The 23,669-nt window shown below is 44.8% G+C and overlaps 1 protein-coding gene across 1 annotated transcript in view; it reads right to left on the bottom strand.

Annotated features, from left to right (window-relative positions):
• LAMB1 (laminin subunit beta 1) overlaps window positions 1–23,669 on the bottom strand; it is an 87,324-nt gene extending 63,655 nt beyond the window's left edge. Inside the window, exons 1-12 of the mRNA XM_075016352.1 lie at window positions 23,432–23,669; window positions 23,025–23,197; window positions 15,028–15,163; window positions 10,720–10,793; window positions 7,587–7,775; window positions 7,438–7,501; window positions 5,093–5,295; window positions 3,307–3,427; window positions 2,923–3,111; window positions 2,429–2,608; window positions 1,904–2,016; window positions 603–682 (exon numbers count right to left, since the gene is read on the bottom strand). Of these exons, the coding sequence (XP_074872453.1) occupies window positions 603–682; window positions 1,904–2,016; window positions 2,429–2,608; window positions 2,923–3,111; window positions 3,307–3,427; window positions 5,093–5,295; window positions 7,438–7,501; window positions 7,587–7,775; window positions 10,720–10,793; window positions 15,028–15,163; window positions 23,025–23,197; window positions 23,432–23,468 (1,559 nt within the window). The 5' untranslated portion in view covers window positions 23,469–23,669. The remainder of the gene's footprint in view (window positions 1–602; window positions 683–1,903; window positions 2,017–2,428; window positions 2,609–2,922; window positions 3,112–3,306; window positions 3,428–5,092; window positions 5,296–7,437; window positions 7,502–7,586; window positions 7,776–10,719; window positions 10,794–15,027; window positions 15,164–23,024; window positions 23,198–23,431) is intronic.

The raw sequence follows: 23,669 nt of genomic DNA, 5'->3' as shown, positions 1-23,669 counted from the left end.
AGGAAGGGGTGTCCGTTAATGCTGAATGTCCATTAAATTTGAATGGTTATACTGTATGACGATGCACTGACCTTCCCAGCCCATCACTCACTCCTGTCCTCTGCCCTCTTCTATCCCCGCTCCTGTTCCAGTCTTCCCCTCACATCTTCATCTCCCAACTACCGGGAGAGGAGCATGCCAGCCTGGCTCCATCCACCTCCATTCCCAGAAGGCCTCCAGCCCTGGCGCCCCCATCTGTGCCAGCGGCTCTGGTAGCGCTGGTGAGTCGCTGGCATTTATTTAGGAGGAGAAGGGGCTGGCAGATAGCGTCCATTATTTCCGAACTCCGTTAAATCAGGGTCTGTTTACCGTAGGACTTTAAAAAGTATCACTGGTACTCCGACAGCACAGAAAAGGTCAAAAGGTCGAATTTTGGCACTCCACCTCAGAAAGCTGCTGAACCTGGCCTAAATGATGGTATTGCAGTGGCATAGCTATAGTGTAAATACAGGTGTCATAACTGCAGAAGCTGTATTGTAGACTTGGCCTAAATGCTGCAACTGCAAATTCAGTGGAGTGCAGTGAATGAAAGATTACAGGAATGCAACTGAAATGAGACTTACTTATTGTTCAGTGCTCCCCCTTTGTCACAGTCACAGGGCCGACATCCATCCATGTCGTTGCTCAGGCCCCAGTGTTCAGGCTGCAGAACAATAGACCGTTAATGCTATAATGAGGTGCTGATTTTAAAAGCACTCTGTGTCAGCTCCAGGCACAATCCAATTTTGAGAATGATATGAAACACTGCAAAGCTATTATAAAAGGCACTGACCTGCCCGCATGAACAATAGATCTAGTTTTTCACATAACAGACAGAACCACAGTACTCCACCTCATTGGCTTTTACGCAAAGGCCTGAGAACCGATGTGCTTTGCAGCATGTCTGAAAGCTTAATATCTAAGCTTTGAGATGCACAGCAAAGGTTCCAGAGCCAGTTCCAGAGCAGAGAGTTGGTCCTGGAGAGTACCTTCCAACAGCCCCGCCCCTTCCCTTTAATGAATTAAATTATTTTAATTGGTACAAAGAGGGGAATTTTCAAGGGCACCCAAGTCTCAAACAGTTTATAGCTTTGAAAGATAAAAGGCAACACCCTGATCTCCACCCAGAAACAACTGGTGCAGATCACAGAGCACTGACAGCCTGCTCTCAGCATGGATGTTGCCTGACTTTGTTCCCCTTGTTCTACAGTATGCCCTCAAGAGACAGACTGACATGCTTAGATCTCCCACATAGTTTATGGACAGATAAAGAGGAGATAAACACAAAGCAAAGCTGGAATGCAAGAGTCATCTTTCAAAGTAGACAATCTCCCAAAACTGCTCTAGGGTCAGGGCATTGTCTCAACTAAGTTTTGGGTAATGAGAGCTAGTTTGACGGAAGACAGGGATATGGCTGGGAAGATACTCAGTACTCTGGGCCTGATTTCCACAGCAAGCCTCTCTTTTAGGCTGGGGCAGTTTGCAAGCTTCAGATCATTCCAGTGTAAGGTGCCTGACTTCAGGCACAGTCAGGCAGATAGCCGAACGTGAACACCTGTTCCCAGGACTAACGTTTGGTGCAACGCCATGCTCCTCAAAACACCAGGCTGGTTTGAAACACTGACTCTTTGAAAGTTTGTGTTCCCATACTCCTGGTTTGCTCACTCACTCTCCTGCTTATCCTCCAATCCATCATCACAACACCCATTTCCTGTCCCTTCACATTTAGAAATGTCAAGTTCCATCAATTCTCTGTGCATCTGCTCTCAATCACTCACTGAGGTCCAGCACCATCTCACTCTACACTTCCGACACATCACACGCCTCTTTCATCTGAGTGGTTTTTTCCCCATTACAAATCTATTCTTACTGCAAGGCTACTTACCAGACACTGCTCACAGTGCCTTCCTGTTGCTAGCCGTTTACAATAGCAGCTTCCTGTTGATGAATCACAAGGATTCCCCCCAGGAAGAGTTCCCAAAGGATTACAGGCACAAGCTATATAGGGAAATAAATCAGGACACAGGCATTTATTTATATTTTTCACAGTATATACACAAATATTTACAGTAAGACCATCTTTCATTTTTCAGTGAGCAGTTTTATTGCCTATGTCTGTCTCCATTTCTCCCCTACCTCCCTTCCAGATTTCCGTACACAAAGTAAAAGACAAACTGAAACAAAGACTCTCTAGCCTTTCAACTGAGTTTATTTATAGTAAGATCACCTGGGACTTCTGATGGAAAGGGAAAGAATACAAGTCACCTGAAATCTTCAAGTCTCGTCCTTCCTTCAATAAAAATAGAAGGGTGCACTAGAAGTTCCTCGTCAAGCCCTTACAATTCCAGGAAGTGTTCTGAATCCTACATAAAGTAACAGTGTATTCCCATTCCATAAATTTTGTACTTACATTGACAACCAAGGGGGTTATCTGCACTTAGTCCATAGAACCCTTCTTTGCAGAGGCCGCAATGTTCCCCTTCCACAAACAATTTGCAACGGCACTGTCCAGCAATAAGGCCAGTCGAGAAGTCAGTATATCGATCGCATATTCCCCCATTTTGGGAGCCAAGTGGATCACAGTTACACGCTAAAAAGGAAGCATTGCATACACCTGTTTACACTGCACTAAAAGAAAGTTCTCAGATCGGATTTCAGTTTGCATGTAAAGTCACCAAGGAGCTGCTATTTCCCAGCTTGCAAACAAAAAGGGGAGGCCACGCTTACCCCAGGCCTCCATCAGAAGCACTGAACATCTGTTCATGAACATTCAGCAACTCAAAGAAGAGAAATAGGGCCCAAGAACACAGGTGCGGCTCTTTGGAATTCATTAATTGAATGCCTCAGTGATCCAAGTATCTACACAATGGGCTTCAACATTCTGAATGAAGACATTGTACTTACGCTCACAGATGTTAGGATCCCGTATATCTCTCTCTGGATGCTGAAAGTAAAATGGCTTGCACTGTTCACAGTTGTGTCCCATTGTGTTATGCTGGCAATTATCACACACTCCACCGCTTGTATTTCCAGTTGCCATGTACACAGCCATATCAAAATGGCACTGCACAGAGTGCCCATTGCAATTGCACTCTAAGATACAAGACAAGAAGAGCAGCTTTACTGATGTCATATGTTGTCAGTAAAGTTAATCTTACAAACCCTATCTTTAGGGTTCATTTTATTAATGCACCAAATGCCACAAAAACCATCTATGTAAAAGCTGTCATACATTAAAAGCAAAAGAAAGAATGCAAGATTCAGAAGTGGTATTTTAAACAAACATACTTTTGCACGCATTACTATGGCGTCCTTCAGCTGGTCTCCATGGTACATCATGGTAGAAATCCATACACTGTTCACAGTTTAAACCTTTGGTATTATGTCTGCACATGCAGTGTCCATGGACCTATAATTTACCAAAAAAATTTTAGTATTTTCATTAAAGAAAATAAGGATGGAAAAAAGCCAGTGCAATACACAGAATGCATTTACATTGGAATGTACCTCACCATTTCCCATCAACTTACAAATACTGCATGTTTGGCATACCCTCATCAGCTCCATTGCAACAAACACTCAAGAGAGGACAGAATCACATACAGAAAGGGCCACAATGAGTTCCTTGTCCATGTGAGTAAATGCTCACCCATGTTTGCATACAGAGAACACAGGATACTGAGGGCATTTTGGGCCAAACTATTAGAGCAAGACCATAAATTATCCATAAACAGACAATTAGACTATCAGAAAATAGGATCATCTAATCTAAAACCTTCCCTCTGTGAGCACAGGCTGTAACAAAGGAATGGGCAGTAACTGGCCCGCAGGGTAGATGTGGTTTGCCAGGGTTAGCCATTGGTGGGCCACCAGACACCGTGTTTACCTGAGCATCTGCAGGTATGGCCATGGTTCGCTGTTTCCAGTGACTGAGGTTCACTATTCCCAGCCAACGGGATTTGCAAGAAGCAATGGCCCACCCACGACCAGCATATTCTCCACCTCTGCTGTAGAAGCCTCAAAGGAAGGGTGAAGGCAGGGGGAAACTCTTCCTCACCCTAATTGATACTTACTGCAAACCTGACTTCAGCCTCATCACTTACAGAATTACAGGGGCAATCGGACAACAAGTTGCTTCAGTAATTGTAATAGCAATGACCACTATCTTGGATGACTGGACAGAATCTGAGAGGAACTAGAGATCTAGAAGAATCTCTCTAGACTCTGAGCTGATAAAGTGAGTTCTGAGGTGGTGCTGTAAACAGACCCATAACCACTGACGGGGATGCGTACGAGTAGGCCACACTCCCACAAATGAGACCAAACCTCCCTCTCAGATGATGAAACTGCTCAAATTTCCCTCACACTTTGTGTTAATCAAGATAATCTCATCTTTGACACAACTGCACTTCCCAAAACAGAAGGGCTCTGTCTACACTAGAAGCATGTGTCTACAGAAGTTATTGTTGGAAGATATGTTCCGACAAAACTTCTGTTGACGCATCGTCTCTACACATAAAAGCGGACCAATCTTTTGAGCCACTGTCAAAAAAGGGCCTCCCCAGAGCATCTACGCAGCCCTTCCGATGACAGATTCCATCTACAAAATGCATGTTCCACGAGTTTTGTCTACAAACCTATTTAAGGTAGACATAGCCTAACAGTAACCCAACAAACCCCACTTTCAGACTGGTGAATCACCCAATCCTGTCCCCATCCAGCAAAAGTCCAACCTGCATCCCTCTCTAAAAATATATGAAAAACACCCGCCAAAGAAAGGAAAATGCACCTGATCTATTATAACATACAGGAATCAAGATTTTCTTCGGCTGAGTTGTTTATCAATTTGTGAACTGAACTCTGAAAATGGATACCCCTTGTAGTTTTCTTTTTATACTAGCTAACAGATGCAGGTGCTGTTCTTTGTTCATTAAAGCGCATCGCCCTTTGACCCTGCTATTTGTTTCAGTGGTAACCTGCAGTAATATATAGCTACTGAATGGGGGTAAAGAGAGCAGAATCAGGCTTACAGCATTTTAACAGGGTTTTAGTGTGAAAAATTGTGAACATTTACCATTCCTTCCACCTCTTCATTAAAACCATTCACTGGTGAACACTCACTGGCATGGCCATAACAGAAACAGTTCCCACGAACCACCATATCATAAATGGCATAATAGTACTTTTCTTTGATTTCCATTCTTGAATCCAACAGATTGTCTCCCAACGTATGTAACTTGGTGAAGTTGATTCTTAAATTTGTGATTTTTAATAGGTCTGCAAGGAAAAAAGCAAACAGTTTCTCGAATCAGCTACTGATTTCTATGAACTGAAGGAAAAAAATAATCAAGAAAACTGCAGATCATAGATTCTGGAAAACCTCACACAGAGCAATTCTTTATGTCCAGCTACAATACTACATCTGGCTTTATTAACAAGACTTAATTTTGTTTTAAATACAAGTTTCCCACATTGGATCCTTCTGCTACCAATGTCAGATATTACATTGTTCTTCCCACCCCTCAAAATGATTCACTACATAGGCTAGGTTCATTGTTTTAAAAATGTGACCTATTTTGCTGTTTGTATGTATAGTCACAGAATATTGATATTAATGGCACATGCATCAATGCCACAACAGATACCTTAGTTTTCAACCACATTTTGGATTTAAAATGTAAAATGGATGGGGTTTAATATTAACAAAGTACTGACGAGTAGAGAGTAACTTCAAGGATCTTTGGAAAAACTTCAGTTGGAAACTGCAGAAACACTTCAGATGCAAATAGACTCTTTCTTGCCTTATTGGCCCTCGTATCCTTTGAATGTAAATAATTATATTTTGAGTGCATAAACAGCCATCTTGAGCCAACCAGATAAAAAGGAACTGTTCTCATTAGAAGAGAACTTGCAGGAAGACAATATTACAGCAGTTAATTTGATCTGACTCTTTCTGCCTTAATTTACTAAAGGCTTGTTTTTCTCCCCCATTTGAAAATGCCCTGGGCCTAAGCTAATAAAATCAGATTTCCCTATAAATATTGCTTTTTAAACCCTTGGTTAAACAGAAAACATTCAGTCAATGTAGCAACCAGTACACAGCCTTCTACCTGATTTGTATTCCTTTGCTGTCTCATCCCAGCAGCTTTACCCTGAGACCCTAAGGAAAGACAAATCCTAAAGAAGTTTCTTTTTCCAACTCCATGCTTTCGCAAAGTAGCAGACTTACGTTTGCATTCCTTTGTCCCAATAATTGTAAATAACTGATGTATTAATTTTAATGTGTTAGGAGTTAATTCTACAATCAGATCTGCGTGGGCAGTAGTGTACCCTCTAATTTTTCCTATCCCTGAGTGGAACCGATTTCCTTACGTGCACCACTGTAGATCACCTCCATATTGGTACACGTAACGAAACCTGCGTGGTGGGGATAAGGCCAAAGGGCTCTGAGGTTGGGATGGGGCTCAGAGCTGGGGCAGAAGGTCAGTGTACAAAAGTGTGAGGGCTCCAGCTGGGGGTGAAGGCCTCAGGGCCGCGACAGACAGTTGGGACGCAAAAGGCTTGGCCTCGGGTTGTGGATGAGAACTTGGGGTGCAGGAGGGGGGCTCCAGGGCTGGTGTGCAGGAGGGAGTACAGGCGGTGGGGATGGGGGCGAGAGCTCTGGATGCAGGAAGATGCTCATGGATGGAGGTGGGCCTCAAAGGGGACCAGGGGTTTGGTGCATACATAGGCTCAGGGCCATCCTATCCATAGGATAAACTGGGGCAGTCACCCTAGGCCCCAAGCTTTTGGAAGCTCTGCTGCACCCACCCCAGCTGTCCTATGGTGAGGGAAGTGCGGGGGAGGATTACCTGGGGCAGGGTGCAGCAGCAGCAGCCTGCCCCCCTCCCACACTCACCACGCCGGTGGAACAAGCAGCAAGCACTTCTGCGCTCGGCTGTGCTCTCCCAGCCCAATGAGCCTCACTTCGCTGTGGCAGCAGGAAGCAGAACTCCACTCCCTGCTGCCTACGGAGAAGCAGATTTCAGCCATCCGGGAGGGCGTGGTATGGTGGAGCTTTATCAGGGGGGCAGGGGGTGGTCACATTTTCAAGCGTGTCTCCGAAACACTGAAGTTTGGAATGCCAGTCCCAGCACACCCCTTTTATTTTTGCAATGGAAGCAGAGATTCTCCCGTAAGTTCTTGATGTCAGGAGTTGAGCTGTTAAAGACATCAGATGTAACGAGTCTCATGATGAAAATAATGAGTTGGCAACTCTGGTTCCTATTCCCATGTGAAGACCCACTAAAATCAGTCAAGACAACCCCAGTTGTTGATGCATTCTGGGGCCTGGATCCTTACATGAGCTTTTGCTTGTAAGTATTTTTCATTTAAAAATACAAAAATTAGAATGCAAAAGTAAAGTAACCATGTACAAACTTTGAATTCTTGGGCTATATGGATCTTCAATTCTAAAAGCTGGATCTAAGGCACGATATATGACCTAAGGAAAAATGAAAGAAAGCTTTAATAAGGAATCTTGAACTATAGAGAAAAAGTTTTCATTACAGTTGAAAGTAATTTCCAACCTCTCCCTCAGTTGAAGGTTCAATGTCAGAATACCGGGAATCACAAATAATGTCGTCGACTTTCTTCATAGGCCCAGCTGAAACACCAGGGAAGGAATTCTCACAGTCATATGCAAAGTATCGATATACTTGCCAGGTTTTTCCAAAATCTGATGATCTTTCTATTAGCATTGCTGCTGGGCGGAAGGTCTTAAAAAAATCCACAAAGAACACCAAATGAGGTTTAATTTATTAAATATTTTTATCAGTTATTAGAAGGAGTGAGTTGTGTGCCTGGATTTCAAGGCATCTTTTAAAGAATATGAGTTTCTTTATACTACTGCTACTACGCAGTCTTTGGAGTAGATTATAGCAGAATGATATTTAGTAATGTTAGGTTCTTAGACACAAATATATTCATGATACAACAAGCAAACTTAGGCTCTGTCTACACTGTATGCTTTTTGACAATATTCCTTTCAACCTCCAAAGTTTTTTTTTTTTTAAAAAGGCCTGCAAGTGTAGACAAGCCCTAAGAATAAGAGTTTATTGACTAAGACTTCAGATTCTATTTAAAATGAAAATCAGAGGGGAAAAAAAAACTTGAACGATTTTTTAATGTCAGTGAAGAAAATGCAGATTTTTCAGTTACTGTAGCTTCTCTTTTTTCCCCCAGTCAGTCAAGGCTCACAAGAAGATTTAATAGGACCCCCATTTCCTGTCACAGAGGGAACGGCTGGGAAAAATGGATCACAGAGTGAGTAATCCAGTTATACATAGATCTCTTTCCTTACCCTGGCCCTCACATCACATATACAGAACAGCAGCACGATTTTTCCACCTGTCACCCTGTTATCTGTCTGCATGATCTTTCTTAATACTCTAACAATTGTCTTGTTAGTTGACTAGGCAATTGAAACTGGTCTTTTCCCCCACCAGTTTGTGAAGCTCATCCTTGGCCTGTTTCATCACATTCACTCCCAGGATCCAGGACTCTGATTTAACTAACTTTGACATGGTTTGAGATGATGCAATACTTCTTTTTATTCTACCCAAGTAGCTTATTTCCTTACCTACAAATATTTCAAATAGTTATAATTAATTATAAGTTAGCTAGTGAGATAAATTTTAAAAGATTCTTAACCCAAACCCCACCTTAAAAATCCCAATTTACAAAGCTTTGAGAGAGAGGGAGTTCACTGTATGAACTAAACTTTAACATTTAGATATTAGTTTAAGATGTGGCTTGCACTGAGAGGACTACATCTGCAACAGTTTGTTAATTAGTTTTATATATATAGGCAAGAACCTCCAAAAGCCAAATACGAAAGCACTTCACAACATTAAAAAGTTTATTACTATTTAGGTGAAATTAATATCCCTATTACAAACTTGTGTCCTATAAACTAAAACTTGATACTTTAAAGGTCAGATTGCTCAAGTGCAAATACAAACAAAGCAATCACTAAAAATCAAGTTATCATGATTATCACACCCACACCAATCTCAAACTGCATGCCCTTCCACCCCCAGTGCTCTCCATAGCCTACTACACAGGAAACTCACTTCCACTTCCAACTTGGAGCACACAAAGATTCACACACTTAGTTCCTCAAGATCACACCCCAACACAAATGCTTCACTCAGACCTCATTCAGACTATGGTATCAAACCAATAGGCATACATGCAACACTACAAGGGTCAACCACAATATTTTTCCATGAGAAAGGTACAAGATCACAGTAAAGTTTTGAATTTGAGAGTGAAGCAGCCTTTACTCAACAATATCCTTTTTTTTTTTTTCTTTTGGCGGGGGGGGGATTTCCCAGGATTTCTAAGAAGTATCTATCATTGTTGAGGGCTATCTATGTGACTCATATATGTATTATTATTCACACTTCGTATAGGCACCTAGGAATGCCTGTATTGGCTCAGAGCCACATTAGGTTAGGCACTGACAAAAAATATTAGAATTAATTAAAAAAAAAGCCAACCAAATAAAAGTAAGTTCCTGAAGATCTTAAAATCTAAAGACCCTCACTGTGCCTTTCGTGCAGCCCTGCAACCACTTGCACTGCTGCACTCTTCCTCCTGCCACACTCTGTCCTGTCCATTGCTCCACAACCCTCTGTGCATTGACTAACTTTGCTCAGGTTTACTCCCCAGGAGCAATCCTGTTCCCTCATGTCACAGTCCAGTCCTGCTCTTTAACAACTCTCTCCTTCCATCTTTCGCCATGACGCAAGAGATCCTGACCACGTTCAGTTTTAAAATCCTAATGCAGGAAGACCTTTATATATACCAGTGCTCAGAAGCAGAATTTGATAAGAAAATATGGAGCTCTGGTGGGTGACCAGCCTGGGGTAGAGCAACCTGGCATGTGTTTTGGTGGAAGCAGGTATATGTTTGTAATATCCCTGGGCTCTACCTCAGGATGTTTAGTTTTCCAAGAAAGTAAGGACGTCAAATTTAGAGACCACATTGAGCAATGGAGTCACTACTAAGGCCTCCTTAATCACATACACTTTGATACACATGGTGCATAATCTGTCATTCCAGGACATCTGTTTATAAGGAAACAGAGGCACAGATGTTTATTCCTCCTGGAAAAGTTTTCATTGCCAAGTGAAAATGATTCCTAAAAAACCTAATCCTTTTGCTAAGTTGATTTCCATAATGATCTTGTAGAATAACAACAACCCACAGAGAGCAAACAAATAATGTGAAATGACAGGTTTTGGACACTTCAACACTCTTGAAGTCTAAAATCTTGGTAAGACCCCCGCCCCCACCCCAGTAGTTCTATTTCAGGTACAAAAGCCCAAAGATAAAATGCATGTGAGCAATAGAAGAGAGTTTTAAATTGCCTTATATAGTATGTGCTTTTGATTTATTCAAAGCAGAAGCTTATCTGCCTATACTAAAATTGTCAGTTAAAAATTTGAAACTAACAGACTTACAAAATCCCTCTCCCCTGCATTCCAACATTAATAGCATTTTAATGCATTTATTAAAGCCAGTATCATCAAAACTGGAACATTACATATATCTTAGTCTAAATAACCAATTAAGCCCACAACTGCCCTCCATGACAGATGTTAGATTACACAGTGCTGTGGGTTGTGATTTGTGAGAATGCTATGGATTCTTTACCTTGAAGGTCATAATGAGATGAGTGAAATGGAATTCAGCTTCCAGATTTAGTTGGAGAGTTACATTTTCCAAACCTAAAGAAGGCAAAAAAAAGAAAAAGTAAGCAGGAACTTGGCTCAGCATTTAATTTCATCATTTTCCTAGGAGACCTTCATTCTGCTACTATAAGGACCCTTTTTGACTTCTGGCTGTTAGGTTCTAAAAGAACAAGGTACAGATTTACATTACCACAAAGGAGGACTTGTTCTGAAAACAGTATTTGCAAACTTCCTAAACTTAACATTACATGGCACTGACAATTGGAAATATGATTCCCGATACAGTACTGTAGGTGTACTTGGTCCGTATGACATTTAGCTTATTTCTCTGTACCCCAGTGCTTGTGGTATTTCCAGTATCATCACTTCACATGTGGGAAACTGAGGCTAAATCTTTATTACAGACAATATTGACCCTGCTGCAGTCAATCTTCCAAAGCTCTATTTAGCATGCCTGGTAGGCACACACTAAATCAAACTCACAGGGCACCTGCATCAGCATTCCTGCCCATTGTTAGGATTCAGACAAGTCAACTGAAGTGTTTGATCCCACTGACTTCCCTTACTGGAGGTGGCGTGAATATGTAAATCACGGTATGTTGATGGAATTGCATATCTTAATTCGATCTTCCACTGGAGTGTAGGCCTGGCTCCAATCAGAGGATGGTTAAGTTATTCACACACACAGTCACACACATTGCAGAACGGGTCTGGTATCAGGCCTTCTGTAGAGGCCTCTGATGCTTCTGAAGAAGCGAAAAATTCCACAGTAGACTAAGGCTGAAGTCCTGACCTTCATTTCCTTCTGCATGTGCAAAAGGTCTGACATGCAATGGAAGTGAATCATTATTCTTGCTACAAGGAGCTAGACTTGTGAACTTATGCATTCTGGAATTTGGTAAATGGCTCTCTGCCTAGGAACAGGGGTATGGCAGGAAGCAGTCTACTGGTCCAGGAAAAGGTCTGGATTAACTCCACTGGTGTCAACAAACTTCCCCAAGCCCCATGGAGCTCCCCTGACCAAAGCCTACTGTTATCTTTATAGAGGAGAATGCTGATTTTGCTTTTAGCCACTTAAGCAATACCGCATAATGGAGAAAGCTGGGGAATTCTTTCAGATCCCCTGCGTCAATCAGCGTACCACCAAAGCAAGCGACTACACTACCCAAATCCTGGTTTGCATAAAAGAACTGAAGCTGTTAGGCAGAGGCAGATACAAAAAGATAGCTGTGGGACTGGAAGTGGCCTCCTTTCTAATGCCTGATAAGAAGTCATGCCTCCTCCCGCATCTGCTGATAAGGACTGAGAGTGGAATTCATACCATAGTGGTGATGCTGGACACCGGCCGCAGACTCCATTTCCAGTGTCAGCCTCTGGCAAGAGGCACTCAACCTCTGCTTGTTGGATGGGAATTCTCTCCCCCTCTCTCTTCCTTGATCTCACACTCAGAGCCTCCTAGCTATTGCAAGAAAATGAAGGCATCTTTGCAACCCTCCCCCAGGCTGTTTCCCAAATCCTCCTCAGCTACATATATACTCCAGACCTGTCTCTGGTGGGGCACACAGTGGATTCTCAGAGTTATAGGCACCTTTGGAAGGGAGTCCTGTGGGTTTTTTTTTTTTAAGTAGGCATCCTTCAGTCTACGTAGACTATGGATCGCGCACCACCTTATAGACTAACCAATATACTTATGCCCCAGAATATCTGTTAGTCTATAAGGTACCACAGGACTTCTTGGTGTTTTTGAAGATACAGACTAACACGGCTACCTCTCTGATAGTTGGAAGGGAGATTCTTCCTAATGTTGAGCAAAACATTGTTTTTTTTTCCCCCCAAAGTTTACAACTGAACATCGACTTAATACAGCTTTGAAAAACTTTACTATGCAGAAGAAAAATGCTGCTTTTAATTCTCTTACAGTCCGATGAAACAGCACAAAAACATTTTCCTTACTTGTCAAATCCTTTTTTTTTTTTTTTTTTTAACTCTGCCCCCCAACTCAACCCCCACATTTTTTAACAGTTTACTACAATACTGAATAGTATTTGCTTTCCCTGTCCTCCCCCATCACTGCAGCTGGCTGATTGCACGTTTCTGGTTCCAAATGAGGCATGTGATTGATAGGTTAGTTCCTATTGCTGGGCTTCATAACTCTGGGGTCTTCCAATGTGTCATGAAACTGTCATTGTTCTGATTAGTTTCACACCTGCCCACAACTTCCTGAGCATCAGCAGTGAAATCCAGCAGACTCTTGCCAATTTCACTCAGTTGCTGCTTGGGGAAACTACCAGCCAAAGCAGAGGCAGTAAGAGCCCTTTATCTATACAACTGAGATTGTACAGCAGGCTTTCACAGTTCAAAGGTTATTTTGAAGCCACAAGGTGCAGAAGCCTACAATTGTTTTTCAAATGAAAGGTTACATTTTACAGAAATTGACAGTTAAAGTCTCCTCATTCCCTAATGGAAAGCTTTCCACTTATTTGTAACAATAAAGATTTTTTCAAGTGGTAGAACTACAAATGATCAACATTTCACTGAAGTCTAGTGTGTAATGTTAAAATAAAAACCAGGGCAATTTAATGGAGGGAAAGGATGAAGGTAAACAGAATAAACCAAGGAATGTACATCACTTTCCAATTTTTTATACAGCTGTAAGCTTGTGCAGAATGCACAGTAATATAATGATCCTTGATGCTGTATGCCTACATGGAGAAAGAATCATTTGTTGTTTAGTTTTGAAGGATATTTGCATGACCTTATGAGCTAAAACTTTTCTGTTGGTAGATTGCCAAGTCTATTGCAAAAAACATGAGTTATCTGGAATGCTAAACTAGAAACAGTGGAGACAGAAAGCTGGACTAATCTCACTTGTTAAATAAAAGACATCCAATAAACTTCTTTTTAGTGGGCTAATAAAGGTTTTTCAAAACATCACATTGTTTGTTGAATTACAATAAGAGCCTCTGCCAGGATATTTGCCAAGATACTATGTCTTCCATACATTTTTTTTTTAAAAAGCCTCTCTTAGAAGCTTTAAAGATCAGTTGATCTTTCTTGAAGAAATTCAGGCAAGCTAAGCACAGCTGTAAAAGTCAAAAGGAGAGTGTTATTCTGGAAAGAAATTGTAGGAGTGAAAACCCTACGAAATTGAAGTGCATGGTTTTTACTTGCTCTGATATGCTTGCTTTGCTCTTTTGTATCATTGGCAGATGAGGACATAGTATGAGCAGAGAAGCCAGGTGATAATGAATAGTGAAAGAATGACACACACCCCGCCCCCAGTCATCACTCCTCCTGTGGGGCAGAGATTTTAAGCTGGAGGACTCTTGTCCAGGCCTTGGCATAAAACGGACCATCCTCACGGTACCTGGGGGACAACAGCTGCAGCACGGTGCCCTCTAACTGCGCCGCCTCCATTCACTGACAGGCATGCTACACCAACAACACTGTACAACTGTTCTGACGGTTCTGAATCCAGATGCTTCTGGAGAGCTATTTCCTCCCTCATTGCTCACTCCACTAAGTGCAAAAAATCTGGGAAAATGTACAAAATCCATATTTTTTTTAAAATAAAACACAACAACTTATTAAGCGATTCCTTAAGGTTTATCTTACTTTTCCTAGGCTGGGTCCACATGGAGTTCTGCTCAGCGCTGCTGCTAGCACAGCTATGCTAAATGAGCTTCTTGGGATTGCAAATGGCTGCTTATTTGCATAATAGCAAACCTCATTACCATTGCCATGTGAGAGTCTGGTGCTAGCAGAAGGGGGTGCCAGCATTGCAGTGGCCACGTGGCCAGGCCTCGGACAGCTAAACCCCCTGTCGCCAGTCCCTTATGCGTAAAGGACTGGCATAAGGGACTGGAGACAGAGGGGGCTTTTAGCCAGCAGAGGCACATCTACATGTCCTCTGCAGTGCTGGCTCCCCCTTCTGCTGGCACCAAACTCTTGCATGGCTATGCTAATGAGCTTCAGGAGTATGCAGATAAGCAGCCATTTGCAACCCTGAGAAGCTCACTTTGCACAGCTGTGCCAGCAGCAACGATGAGCAGAGCTCCGTATGGACCCAGCCCTAATGTCCACAAAACTCATTCATAAAAAGCACCACTGATGTATCAAAGAATCCAACTTTACCAAGGGATCTGTGCTTAAAACACTAATGCCCCGGCAGACCACCTTTCAGACAACAACAAAACATATGAGAATGCTTAAATCAATCAAGTATTTCATATTATGCCCACTAGAAATGATTCCTGGAGGAACTACATACCATTTTCCGACTGCCACCACAGCTTGAGGCGGTTTGGAGCAAATGTTGTGACCACATTTTCAATAAGATGGCTATCCGGGTTGAGAGGATCATGAAAGGGGTACCGAGAATCGCATGTGAAACATTTTTTGTCCTCCTAAAATAAGACGACAATTAACTTATTTATCTTAGCACTTGCTGTTGTATCAAAAACAGGAACAGTTGTTCTGTGAAGATAAACATATTTTGCATTATTGTTACATTTGGCCCTTTGTGCCTACGTAAAGTGAGGCCATGGGGGTTGTTTTTTTACTCTAAAAAAAATGGAAGAATTCATACTTTACTCAATGTAAATTGAAGGTCAAAGGGAAAAATGACAGGAATTCAATATGCTCTTAATCATACTGGAAGTATGTTTTACTTAAAACTAATTCAAGGAATTATTCCTGGGAATAATTATTCTCTAGTACAATTCATAAGTAAATACTAATGTTTACCTTAAACTGATTTATGCCAAAACAGACTCAGAAAACAAATTCAAATGCTCTATGAAATAGTATTTGCTATAAGAGATATCCTGGACAAAGCCCTGTCCATCTTAAAAGTCACCGAAACTGACACTTTACAGGGCCTATTTACTAGCTTGGAATTTTACCACTGAGTCCATAATTTCAAGCATCTTCTTAGGTTGAACACCCACATGCTTATAAGCATATATGCAGCCCCAACTTGTGCACGCAGCCCCAAGTTGCGCCTGTTTGAAACCAAGGGGCGACACTACCCGCTGGACCAACAGGCAGCAATTGATCCAGCAGGAGTCGATTTATTGCATCTCTTGTCTGATGTGATAAATCGACCACCACACATTCTCCCGTGGATGCTGGTATTCCACCACAATGAGAGGCGCAGGCAGAGTCAATGGGAGAACATCGTCTGTCGACTTACTGGAGTAAAGACAACGTATTAAGCAGATCTTAAGTATGCTGACTTCAGCTGCACTGCCCACATAACAAATGTAGTATAACTTACATCAATGGCCCTGGTGGCATAGACCAAACCATTGTGACAAATTCTGCTCCATAGGACAAATGTAATGTAACAGCTATTACCTATGCATTTGTATTGTGGTAGTACCTCATGTGCCAGAGCATGTGACGCACTGCACAGACATAACAAAGAAACAGTCCCTGTCCAAAAGAGTTTACATCTAAATTAAGGCAAGAAACAACAGGTAGATAGCATAGACCAACAGGGGGCACCTGAGATAATGAATGGTAAAACAGCTTGAATACGCCCCTGGTCACAGTCCCGGAGCCACTAACGATTGTCAAGTGTTACATGGGCATCATAACTCAGATGGGTTATAAGGAGAGAGGGGACAATGGGGTGCTAGTGTGGATTTTTTACTGGGCACCCCTCCCAAGCATAAGGGGCAGCATGAGGAAAAGCATGACGGGGCATGTCCAAAAACTTAAACAAGTAGTGAAGAACAGCACTGTTGGTAGAGTGGAGGTGACATTTGCTCTGTCCTTAATGAAACAACACCTCAGCTGTCAAGAAGCTGAGCATTAGAGCTCTCGTTATAGAATAAAGTAAGTGAGACTGTTTCACAGAGTGCATTGCTAACCATGGTGCCTTTCTTCTTGTAGCCCCCAGTAATGACGTTCATACTCCACAAGCCCTTTGTCATTTCTGCCCTAAGCAAGCAAATCAAGACAAGCCCTGTATCCCAGGGGTAGGGAACATGTGGCCCGGGAGCCAGATCCAGCCATGGCTTGCCTTGATCAGGCCCACACAGCTCAGGGCCTGTGCCCCCATAGTGGAGGCAGGGAACCCTGAATGTTATGGGACCAATCAACTCCAGATACAGGCCAAATCTGATCCAAAGGCTCTGCCTGGCAATACAGAGGAAGCTACTTTGAGCAATGCAGGGAAGCAGTCCCTGCAGGCACATTTTCCACCCACTCCTATTGGCAAGGAGTCAGTCAATGGGAGCAGCTGGTGAGCAGTCCCTGCAGCTCACAGAGCTTTGTTGAGCCACTTGGAACCCCCCAGGAGCTGTGCCAGGTAGACATCCTCATTCCCTGCCCCTCCCGCCCAGACCCCGCACCCCCGTCCTGCTCCTGAAACCTCTCCGCTTCCCTGAGCCCTCATCTCACTACTGTATCACCCTCCAACTCAGAACCCACACTCTTACCCTGCCCTTGCACACTCCCTCCTGCCCATCCAGACCCCCACACCCTCACTCAGCCCGCTCCAGCACCTCCCTCCCTCCCTCCCAGACTCTCAGCCCGCTCCTGTCCCCTATCACCTGCCCAGACAGACCATGCACCCCCAATTCCAGACTGCTCCCTGGCACCCCCCTTCCACATAACGAAACTCATTTCGGCCCAGATCCATATCTGGGGGTGGGGCTCACAAAATCTATTAGCCCCAGGCTCCCAGAAGAGTTAATCTGGCCCTGGGGGAAAGCCCTGAGCCCCAGAACCTCCTGCAGCTCAAGGGAAGCAACATGTCCTTTTTTCCCCCTGCTTCTCAACTGGGAGCTACATCAGTGAGGGCTACTTTTCTCTCCTCACTTGGGGGCCAGGTTAGTCCGAGTTGGGAGGTTTTTTGTTTTTTTTTTTTTTAAAGCATCTCACTGGTATATACCCCCTGACTGATTTTTCTATGGGTCAGTGGCCCTGACTCAAAAATTGTTCTCCACCCCTGGAGTATTCCCTGGATTTCTTATGCACGGCTCCAGCATCTCCCCATACAGTCAGATTCTTTGGGCTAATATACAATAATCCATCTGGGCACCTCCAAACCAGCCCAAATAGGGGCCCCAAATACAGACCCTGTTCTCCCACTGGTGAAATCAGGGTCAAAGCTGTCAGTTATTTAAATGGGAGGACACATCCCTAAGGGTTCACTCTCACAAATGTCTGAGCATCCTCAAACTTAGTTTTGCTAAGGAAAGGTGAAGGGTCTCAGCATCTTTCAGAATCCCACCTCTGACCATGCCTGTTCTGCCAGACTCTGCACCTTTGAGGCAGAGGTAGGGAGGGACAAAAGCAATCAAGGACACATTTCTAAGAATATGTATTTAACTGCATTTATAAAACTAAGGGAATACTTGAACTCTTGCAAGTTACTTCAGAACTTTTACCTTAGCAGTACTGGGGCCCAATCCTGCAAAGTGCTGAGCACACGCTCCTCAGACTAAATGAACTGATAGGGCATTTGTTCAACTCAGAGTGCAAGTAATTTAAAGATCTTTCCACACAGGGGACAGGCTCTGCGTGTGCAGAAGGGGAGGGGCTATGGATTGTAGGGGCAGTGTCAACCTCCCCCACCCTGCTCCTCAGCGATGCACGGCATGCATCACCTGAGGCACCTGCTCCTTCCCCACCTGCAGCCCTAGCAGTAGGGTGCAGCAGGACTTCAATGTCGCTGCTTCTCTCCCCCACCCCATCGGTGGCCCACAGGAGGGTGCAGGCCAGCACTTTAACATCAGTTGCATACAGGCCCATACTGGTAGCAGCTTCTTCCTGATACACTGTACCTGCCTATCTTCACCTTCTGTTCAACTAAAGGATGTGTAAGAATATAAGAACAGCCATCTTGGGTCAGACCAAAGATCCACTTAGCCCAACATCCTGTTTTCCCAACAGTGGCCCATGCCAGGAGCCCCAGAGGGAATGAACAGAACTGATACCACATGTTGACTGTGTGTTGTGTGAAGAAATATTACCTTTATTTTACATCTGTGGCCTATTAATTTGCTGACCCCTAGCTCTTTTGTTATGGGAAAGAGTAAACAGCTTTTTATTAACTTTTCCCACACCAGTCGTGATTCTATAAACCTCTACCCTATCCCCCTTTTATCGTCTCTTTTCCTGACGAGTCCCAGGCTTATTAATCTCCCTTTGGGTAGGGCTACGCTACAAAATGAAGTCAAATTTATTCAAGTCGACTTTACACCACTAGATTTTATAAATAAACTTGAGTGTCCACACCTGCTCACAAAGTCAATGTAGTGTGTCCCCGCTATATTACCTAAGGGTGACTGTTGAAGCCACTGCATTGTGGGCCCCATCCCACAGTTCCTGAAGCCCCGTTGCATTTTGGGTTTTTTTGCCCATGTGTTATGGGAAAAAATGTGCCACAAGTGGTCGTGGGTGTGTGAGATCATCACCCCAGAGTGCACCGCCCTCACTGACACCACTCCCCTCTCTCAGCCATTGAAAACAAATGTCCATTTGTCCAAAGCCTGCCCACAAATCAGGAGGCTGTTGTTGACTGGCACATAAATAGCCAGCTCTGACAGCAGCAATCTGCCTGGAGCACAGCAGACTGGCAAAGTTGAGGTCGTAGGAAAATGAAACCCTTCATTGTTGTCAATACCACATATTAGGGTATCTGCCCTCCAGCAGACTGCACCAAGTTAACAGATACCTCAGTTTTCCCCGGGGTAAGAACACCTTTCATGGGGCCAGACAGCATGTCAGGGAGCTGTTCTCCCTGGAAAAAAAGCCAGCTAAATGGAGGTTGTGCAGCTCCCCCGAGCACACGCTTTGGGAAGGAAACATGCTGTAGTGGTGTGCTGAGGTGGAGGAGCCAGCCCACAGAGATGCAGCTGGGCCCAGCCCCCCCAAAGTTCAGCTGGCAGGGGCCAGCTGAGGCACTTCTTTACCTGGTGCAGTCACCAGAATGTAGATGCAGCCCCCCCAGTGGAGCCTTCCTCGTCACATGATGCCTTATGGGGGCCTGCCAGTCCCCAAAAATCTTTGCCCTGGAGGGAGCCTTCCCCCCAGTGACAGCCCCCCAAAATCTTTGCCACGGGGGAGTCTTCACCCCATGTAGGACAGGACATGCTGCTGTCTGGAAAGCACAGTCCGCACTGCACCGCGGCCGGCAGGTGATGTGGTGGGGTGTGGACTGGACCCTTGACAGCATGGCGCCTGCGGAGGAGGAAGGTTTCCCCACAGAAACTTGAGCCACGGAAAAGAAGTTTCTTGACCTCTCCTACAAGCACAATCCCCACAGCCCAGCCTCCACGTGGTGTCATGGGTGGGGGCTGGCCTGACAGCTGCATGGCACTGGGGGGAGGATAGGGGAGGCTTAGCCATGTAGTGAGGCTGCACCCCGGACTGCATGGTGCTTGTGGGGGAGGGAGGCCACAACGTAGAGACTGCAACGTACAAATGTGAAGCACAGAAAAAAAAGTATCTCTGCTTCTCCTGCTACATCCTGTGTGGGGGAGAAGTCTTCACCCTGCACAGGACATTCTGCCCTGCTGTCTGGTCCTCACAGCCAAGTCACCACATGGTGTGGTGGGGCAGGGGCCAGCCTGCCAGCCACACTGAGACCCTGGCTCTCCCAAGGGTTCCGTGCTGGGGCTCCCAAAAGTGGCTAGATGCAATCGCCATGCTGGTCATAAAGGAATAACTTCACAAAGCTGGGCTTCTGGCTTTCTACTTCCTGCACATGCGGAGAACAGCAGGGGTGGAGTGATGAACAGAAGGGACACCTTGAGGGGAACTGTGGGTTTGTTTAAAGGTTAATAAAATTGATCTTAATAACGCTGCTGTCTCCACCTGCCAATTCAACTTCTCCAGTTACTTTGGGGGAAGTCAGCATTACAAAAGGCAACATCAGAGCCCCTTAAAAAATCAACCTTCTGAGCGCTGGGGTGTAGACGCATAGTTTATAAAAATCAAACTTAGATCCTTAAATGTGACAATCTCCTAGCAGGCCAGGCCTTTATTTGGCACCATTCTATATCCGTAATAATTTTTCTTGCCCTTTTCTGAAACTTTATTCCAATATATCTCTTTTGAGGTGACCACATCTGCACAGAATATTAAAGAAGCAGGCACAAAATGGATCTGTATAGAAGCAATACGATGTTTTCTCTTATTTTTGGAAGATGCTTTTGAAGTTCTCTGCAGTCTGCTAACTTTATTTGCAATTTTGCATCAGTTATATCAAGGGAACTATACTGTGCCAATATCTATGGGCCTGACAGGAACAAGACTCCCACTGCTTTTAGGAGAAGTATTCCTGTACTTAGGACAACAGAATTCGAGCTAGCTTTTTGACATCATAAACCCAAAGTGAGATTATCCACTTTCAAATGTAATAGAGCTCCATTTATATTTGCTTTTTTAAAAACACATATAGTCATAGTCCCTTCTCTCTTGAAATCCTGTAGTTTGCTAAACTATTGTTTGCATTTTTAAAAAAAAACATGGTTTTTATTTAAAAAGAACCAGAGAAAACAACTTATTTGCCTTATTTTACTTGATGACACAGATTTAACTATCTCCCACCTCAAATGCGAGAATTTAAACTATAATTACAAACTGATTTTGATGCAGGAAGTAGTCTAGACAGCTCTGTACAAGCCTGGGGAAGTATGATTGAACTCCCTGTGCCACATTGTTTCTTATCAAGTTAAACTGGGTTTAAATGTCTAAGTACATTTGGGTTGCAAATAATTAGGCATGCTGTATACTTCCTATATCACATAATAAGAGAAATCTAAGGCTGGAAGGAACCTTGAGAGGTCATCTAGCCAAGGGGTGTGTAAAGTGAGGGGTGGGCCCCCTTGGAGAGGTGGGGCATGAAATTTCAAAAGCAGGGCATGGCATGATAGGCTGCTGAGTTTCAGGCTTTTCCAGCTCATTAAAAATGCTGAAATATGCTACTGTTTTTATATATGTGTATTTGCATATATATATGTATTAATAATGTTTTTACATTTACATACTTATTTCCTTTACATGTGCCAAAACATTCTTTTTCATATGAACATAACTGAAATTTCCATCAGTTTAGATTATATTAGAGAGGTTGGGGGGCCCTGCTAAATGCTTGAACGAAAAGCAGGGCCCAACTAAAGTCTCCTTACCCAATCTAGCTGATCTGCAATAAAAAAGGAAAATTGTTTGTCTTACTACATGTGCTTAATGGGATTCAACAAACTCCCTTGGAAAACTATTCCCATACTGTACTCTCTACTGTTGGAAAGTTTCACCTAATGAAGATTTCCTGTGCTGCAAACACTCCATTGATCATTCTTCACTCACAACTCTCAACATATCTGAAGACTTATCAGGTCTTCCCCTTTCCTTTCCCCTGCCCCCAGTCTTCTTTTCTCAAGACTGCCCATGACCATTTTTAAACCTTTCCTCACAGGTCAGGTTTTCTAAATTTTATTATTTTTGTCACACTCCTTTAGACTCGTTCCATGCTGCCGACATCCTTCTTTGAGCGTGGACCCCAAAACCAGATACAGTGCTCACCAATGCTTGGCAAGGAGAGCTGTGCCATGCATATGAACATACATGCCAGAATGCCAGTGTTTCTTCCACAACTGCATCCCTCTACTGACTCATATTTAATATACAATCCATTTCAACCCCAAACTTTTCAGCGGTACTACCACCAGTGGTGGCACTAGGACTAAACAGACTAAGCAATTGCTTAGGGCCCCAAGCTGCCCAAGCCCCCCCCCATTTAGTATACACCCAATATCTTACTCATTTTATTTAATGCGGACGTCTTAATAAATGTATTTGCATAGATGCTACCGGTACTGGGGGACCAGTTAGTATTTATACTAAATAATGCAGCTGCTATGGGCCAAGTTGCAGACACGTCTGTTGAAATGCTGCCCAACCATTACCCTTCTAATCTGCCTAACACAAAAGCTTCCTCCCTGTTAGGAGGAGGGGGTGTGCCAGCTCCCAGCCGGGCAGGGGCAGGGGCAGGGGCAGGGTCCCTCCCTACAGGATTTCCCCGGCTTTGGCCAATCTGGTTTCAAACGTGGCATTTGATGGGGCTTCTCTCCCCAGGGTTGGGAGATGCGGGGGGTTAACACGGGCCCCCCTCAGCACAGCATTCCCAGGCAGGCACAGGACAGATGCAGTTTCCTGCCAAGCCAGGGCCAGAGCCGCAGAAGGGATGCAACTGTGCAAACGCAGCGGAGCCCCCCGAGGCGCTCAGCTCCCGCCCCGCCGGCCGCGTACCTGGAGATGGCTGACGATGCAGTAGGGCTCCGGCTTCCGCAGCCCGCACGTGGAGCTGGCGGAGAGGTTCGAGGCGCGGCCGATGAGCAGGTCCCCGGTGGCTGGGTAGCAGCTGCCCTCGGCGCACCCGTAGCTGTATTCGGGCTCCTGAGCCAGGGCGGCGGCCCACAGCCCTGCGCGGGGAAGGCAAGCGGCTGAGGCGGGCAGCGGCAGCGCGGCTGCCGGAGCCGCCCGGGGAGGGGGATTGGCCCGTGCGCGGCGGGCGGAAGAGGCGCCCCGCAGCCCCCGTCCCGGTCCCGCGGCACCCCAGCTCCAGCCGCCCGGCTCACCTGGCCCGGCCGCGGCAGGGACGTGCACCGCCGCGGCAGGACCCGCGCCGGCTGCGGCCCCGGGGCAGCACCACTCACCTAGCAGGGCGCCCGCGTACACCTGGAGGCCGCGCATCTCCCGGGCGGGAGGAGGAGGAAGCCCCGGGGGCCCCGCGCTGTGCACGAGCCGCAGGAAAGCCGCGCAACCGGCGCCTCGGCGAGTCCCAGTCCGGCCCGCGCAGCACAAACTTTCCGCGGAGCGCGCCTGAGGGCGGCGCCTTCACGCAGGCGCTGGAGGGGGCGGGAGGTGCCGCTTCTGCAGCGCTTCCCCAGCCGC

Source organism: Carettochelys insculpta, chromosome 1 (assembly GCF_033958435.1).
Source record: "Carettochelys insculpta isolate YL-2023 chromosome 1, ASM3395843v1, whole genome shotgun sequence".
Taxonomy (NCBI): Eukaryota; Metazoa; Chordata; order Testudines; family Carettochelyidae; genus Carettochelys; species Carettochelys insculpta.
The sequence above is the reverse complement of the archived record's forward strand: the minus strand, read 5'-3'. Positions and strand labels throughout refer to the sequence as shown.